Consider the following 6,408-nt stretch of genomic DNA (forward strand, 5'->3'; position numbering starts at 1 on the left):
TTAATAGCTTCCACTACCTAGGCATCCATGTTTGTAGTGGGGGTGGTTGCTCTGAGAGTGTAGCAGCTAGAATAAGAATAGCCTGGGCAAAGTTCAGGGAGCTCCTACCTCTGCTAGCAACTAGAGGCCTCACGCTCAGGGTGAAAGGTAGACTAATGATGCATGTGTGTGAACTGCCATGCTACATGGCAGTGAAACAGAGGCCATGACTGCTGAGGACATGCATAGGCTTGAAAGAAATTAAGCTAGTATGATCTGCTGGATGTGTAATTTTAGTGTGCATACACGACAAAGTTTAAGTGCCTTGAGAGAAAAGTTGGACAAAAGAAGCATCAAATGTGGTGTGCAAGAGAGACGACTGCGTTGGTATGGTCATGTGTTACATATGGATGAGGACAGCCGTATGAGGAAGTGCCACACCTTAACTGTAGAAGAAACGTATGGAAGAGGTAGACCCAGGAAGAGATGGGATGAGGTGGTGAAGCATGACCTTCAAACATTGGGCCTCACAGAGGCAATGACAGGAAACCAAGACTATTGGAGATATGCTGTGATTGAGAAGACCCGGCAACTAAAGTGAGATCACAGCCATGCATGTCCGGCCCGGTTAAGAGTACCCCTGATGCATCGGGCGATATGATATGCTTGAGAAGACCTGTTGAAGACCTGTTGAGTTTGTGTTTTGTCATGGAGAAAATTTCTCACTGTAGACAGAGAGGTGTAAATAGACTGAGTCAGCTTGCAGTGTCATCTAACCAGACTGTGTCCATGTAACCCAAGTGGAACAGCTTTCTTACAGACTCAAATATTTGAACTGGTAACAAGTTTGTATTTAATCTTTATCTTTTCCAAATAAATTATTTTGCTTTTCCTTTATTCATCCCTTTAGCATTTAAACCATCCATATCTGGCCTAAACACTCTACCTGTTTCATGTCCAAAATGGTCAGATCTGACCTGTCACACCAACCTTACAGTGTCATTGTGAAAATAAACAATCACATCATTGAAATCTTAATGTCATAAGATAAACCATGATTAATTCAAAACAATGTGAATATTCAAGAATTACATTTGACAGAGTAATCTGAACACTGCAGGGTTAAAACATTTAGTCATTGTGTGGCCATCAGCAAAGAGAAACCTGCTTAAAGTGAACCAGGCCAAAACTAGGGTAGTAATCATAAAAGAATGGTATAAGAGTTCAAACTGTATCAGAGATTAGTTTATTCTATAAACAACAAAAGAAACATATATGGAACGACAATACTGCAACCAGTGCAAAGTTCCAATGCACCACAAAGTGTGAAACTGCACTGGAGTCTCAGTGGAGTGACAAGGAATTAGTCTCTGAGGTGAAACAAATAATAAGAGAGACAAGAAAGGACCATGGTGTAACATTTATGATCCTTCTCCAATGACTTTGCCAGAAAAAGAATAGAAGATAAGTGAATATCTGTATAATAGAGTCAGAAACTGGGAGTCGAGGTACCATTGTAGCAGGGTGTGGAGAAAGATGATGTTTGAAAAACTGCGAGTCATTACTGACAGCAAAAGATTCTTAGAAAAAAAAAAGTAATTTCAAGAAGTTCATGTAAAAAATTAGGTTCTATATGGTATTAAGGCAGTAAATACAGAGAATTTGGTTGGAATGAAAAGAAATATGGAAGTTGCAGTGCTTTTGGAGTTATTGACTTACAGGAAAAGTTAATCCCAAGTAGATTGAGAATTTTACAGATTAGAAAGATTAATCTAATAAACTACAGATAACTGCACTGGAAGATGCATTTTAACACAATGTATGACATATTCTAGAAGAAGATTAGTACCACTGATGAGAAGAAATTGATGGTGTATGACATATACATCCGACACATGTAACTATGGATTACAAGGCATTGAAACAATAACCTTAACTATGTGTGTGTGTGTGTGTGTGTATACACAGTAGAACCTTGGTTTATGAATTTAATTTGTCCCTGGAGGCCATTCGCTACCCAAAATTTTCCTAAACTGCAACTATTTTTCCCATAGCAAATTCAAGAGAAAGCACAGCAAATTCAAGCAGGAATGTGCACTGAGTGAAAGCAAGACAGCAACTGATGCTCTCCCTGTCATATTCCCAGCTCGTCCCCAACCATATTTGCCGGATTGCATGTTCGTTGCTCAAGACACCATTTGTCAACCAAAATGTTTTATGCTAAAAAAATTGTTCATAAATCAATTTTTTCATGATGAGAGGCATTCATAAACTGAGGTTCCACTGTATATAAACACACACACAGATATATATGTAGATATGTGTGTATTTATGTATTTATGTATGTAATTGATACAAGACAGAAAGTGTAGGGACATCAATGCTTAATACTTGATGTGAAAACCAAGTTCACATGCTGCCTTTCAGTATTGTCTGGTCATCACAGAGGACACCAAACAGGAACAATAAATCACAGAACAGCTTAAAACAAACAAATTTTTTATCCTGAGATGACACGAAGAGTTTTATAAAAAAAATCTATGAGGATCAAATCCTCAATTGACATGATCCCTAGTTTAAGTGGAAGAATATTTCTGCATTTAAAAAAAGAGAAATGAGAAACAAATTTAAGGAGACTATTCTTCTATCCCAGAGCTGTGTTTACCATTTTATTAACCAGAAAAAAATTGTCAACAACGAAATTGTGTGATTATTTTATCGTTCAACAAATTTTCCATAAAAGGAAACAACATGTGAGACACCTCCTATTATTCTAAGAGCAAGACTGAAGCTTGTTTCTGATTTTCTTTCTCTTGTGGCACAACCATAAATCAATGCCTGTTTGTGCTGGTCTTTGTTCCAATTTGGAAGACATTTGTTTTTATAATCAGTCCTGCTTGTTTACTCCCCTCCCCTACCCAAATCAAGAGAATCCTAAATAAATTCCACAACCCTAAACTTATTACCGTTCAAGGAGCACCCTGTTAATAGAACACACACCTAACTAGACCACTCTACTGGAACTACAGTGATCTTTCTGTGGAGGGATAAACTAGAATGATGTAAAGGATCGGAAAGAAAAACTTCAAAGAGAAACACTCGAGTTTAGCAAAACAAAAAAACTACTACTAATAATAATAATAAATTATATTTTAAAAAGTTTGAAGAGTAATAGAAGAAAAAGAGAAAATTTCAAATTAGACAAATAAACAACATTACAAATATAAAAGGATAATAAAAAAACAAACATTATTAATTATTTTTTTTTTAAATCAAACAAAAAACACATTTTCCAAAATAACAAGCAAGAGCATTTCTCTTTGAAGAATTAAACGTCTTTAAGAATAACCATTTTAAGTATGAAATATGTGTATGCTCAGAGTTCCTAACTTTGGGTAGTTTAGAGATAGTGGAGAAGGAAGAAAAAACTAGATTTGACCGTTTTAACGAAGCCTGGTTGAAGTCTAAACTTTTCTGAAGAAGAAACGAAAACTTTTATTTTAACCAAGTTTAATAAAAGATCATACCAAATTACCTCCCCTTACATACTTCTACGTCTTAAAACTAATTTAATCTTATTTCTTACCCAAACAAGTTTGTTTTACAAACTAACGCTGCTAGATACAGGAAATATTACCATTTTCCATTGAAAAATATTTTCACAACAAAAAAATTCCTAATCTCCATCATTTTACTGATGGGAAGAATTATTCTCATTTTAAAAGACATTAATTGTAAAAGCTGTTTTTCCAACAAATTGTTCGGATTTACAACCCCCCCCCCCAATAAAAATGAAGTTATTTTTCACAAAAACTATCAATTCTTCAAATACTTAGAAAATTAGAAAACTGCATCATTAGGAAAATTTAATTTTATTCTTAATTCATTAACAATCCACATCTCAAATCTAGAATACAGGAATCTTTGTTAGATGGATATATTTAGTGATCTGGTTTGGGACCCAACACTTGTTTCCAATTCATATTGAAGGGGGCAACAAGCTGGCAGAATTGTTAACCCACTGGGCAAATGCTCAACAGCATTTCATCAGCCTTTACGTTCTGAGTTCAAATTCTGCCAAGGTTGATTTTGCCTTTCCTCCTTTCAGGGTCAATAAAATACCAGTTGAATTCTGGGGTCAATGTAATCAACTTAACCCTTATGCTAAAAATTTAAATAAATTTTAGGAACTAACTGAATGAAGCATACACAATACAAATTACTTTTTTCCAAGTTAAAGGAATAAAAATAATAATTGTCAGTTATAAATGATATTTGTTTCATAAATTAAATCGGGGAATTTCATGTTTTTCATTTGTTTACTGTTACTGATAATTTAAAAATCAAGATAAACGTGGGTGGAGGCACCAGAAAGATCACTGTAAACAGGGAACATACAAAATGTTTTTTTTTGTTTTCTCATTTTTTTTTTCATAAAATAAATAATTCTTACAAACAAATCAACTAAAAGTAAGAAAAAAGTTATGTTTAATATTGTTTTTATGTATGTATAAAAATGTTACAATTCAGAGACAATATATATACATACATACATATCAACTTACATTATACATTTTACAGTTTAATGTAAGCAATGATAATAACAACAAATCAAAAAAAAAACTATTCTTAGAAAAATATTGTTTCTTTTTTTTTTTCAATTTATGAATTTTATTTGCTATTTCTGTATATTTGTTTTGATTTATTTACATTTTTAAAATTATTCTTTTAACTATCTTTGTGGAGAAGGGCAATGGAGGTAAATAGATAAAAAAAAAAATAAAAAGATGGTAACGTACCTTTAAAAAGCATTGAGGCCTTACTGTCTTTGGTTGAAGGGTTCTCTTGGAGGGCAGGCACAAGTTGGCGCAGAGTTTCAAAGCCTCTCTGAAACATCAGCATAACCAGATAGAGACAGGGTGGATCGACAAACAGTGCAATGACCCAGAACAACAACAACAACAACAACAACAACAATAACATCATCATCATCATCATCATCATCACAAATCAAAAAAAAATCTTTGGAAAATGAACTAGCAATGGAATTGGTCATGCAGGCATTACATAATGATGGTCATGTTAGGAGGAGAGAGATGTCTTTATTTGCAACAAAGAACAATGCTTCTATATACAGTAATTACTCGCCATATCATGGTTCACCTATCGTGCCCTCAGTACATTGCGGATTTTTCTGGCTAATTAAGTAAATTTATATTGCAGATTCCTCAGTACATTGCAGGTTTCTGTGGTTGATAAGTATTTATATTTTTTTAGATTTTAATTATTTCTGTGGTAAAATAAGCATTTTCACACCTAAAAATTAATTAATGAATAGAAATACAGTGCTAGTGCCACATAAAAAGTACCATTCGATCGTGGCTGATGCCAGTGCTGCTTGACTGGCTTCCATGCTGGTGGCACGTATAAAAGCACCCACTACAGGGTACTGGGACAAAAAGTGTTCATTTAAGGGAAGTTATATTGCCAAACATGAGAGATTGGGGTCCATGATTCTACAGGAAATGGATTTGCAAGAAATTCAGGGTTTCAATGATTTATGACGATGTTCCAGAAAAGGATGAAATCTTTGTATTGGACTAAAAACAATAAACAAATAAATAAACTTTTGATAAAGAAAAACATGGGTTTCGTTTTTACAATTTTTCCCTTTTACACGAGGACATGAGACCTTTTTGTCTTTCTTGGATTTTTTCTGCAAAAATATAAGACATCCCCCGAAAATAAGCCCTTTTTTGGATGCAGAATTAATATAAGACCAGATCTTATTTTCGAGGAAATATGGTAGATCAGCAATCTCTGGCTCCCGTGCCGGTGGCATGTAAAAAAGCACCATTCGAGCATGATCGTTGCCAGCGTCACTTTATTGGCACATGTGCCTGTGGCACGTGAAAAACAATATTCGAGTGAGGTCATTGCCAGTGCCACCGAACTGGCTCCTGTGCAGGTAGCACATAAAAAACACCATTTAAGTGTGGTCGATGCCAGTACCACCTGACTGGCCCTCATACAGGTGGCACATTAAAGCACCCACTACACTCTCGGAGTGGTTGGCGTAAGGAAAGGCATCCGGCTATAGAAACTCTGCCAGATCAGATTGGAGCCTGGTGCAGCCTTCTGGCTCACCAGTCCTTAGTCAAACCATTCAACCCATACCAAGCATGGAAAGCGGATGTTAAACAATGATGATGATGATGATGATTTTGAACAAAAAGTAATGTAAAAGAAATAAAATGACTGAGAAACAATATTTATAGAAAAAAATAAAAAAGAAAAAGCAACAAGTCCTGATTTTGTTGGAGAAGAAGACATTTGTTGAGTAACAACTGTAAGAAGCGGATTCCTTTTGATCCTGGAAAGGAAAATGGCAAATGCAAAGGAGCTGGCGGGGGGGAATGTATTGAAAGA

The 6,408-nt window shown here is 35.1% G+C and overlaps 1 protein-coding gene across 1 annotated transcript in view; it reads right to left on the reverse strand.

The window, feature by feature from the left end:
• The window catches only part of LOC106869535 (carbohydrate-responsive element-binding protein), a 14,302-nt gene that overhangs the window by 3,759 nt on the left and 4,135 nt on the right, over positions 1-6,408 (reverse strand). Inside the window, exon 2 of the mRNA XM_014915309.2 lies at positions 4,779-4,866. Coding sequence (XP_014770795.1) covers positions 4,779-4,866 — 88 coding nt within the window. The remainder of the gene's footprint in view (positions 1-4,778; positions 4,867-6,408) is intronic.

Source organism: Octopus bimaculoides, chromosome 10 (genome assembly GCF_001194135.2).
Source record: "Octopus bimaculoides isolate UCB-OBI-ISO-001 chromosome 10, ASM119413v2, whole genome shotgun sequence".
Taxonomy (NCBI): domain Eukaryota; kingdom Metazoa; phylum Mollusca; class Cephalopoda; order Octopoda; family Octopodidae; genus Octopus; species Octopus bimaculoides.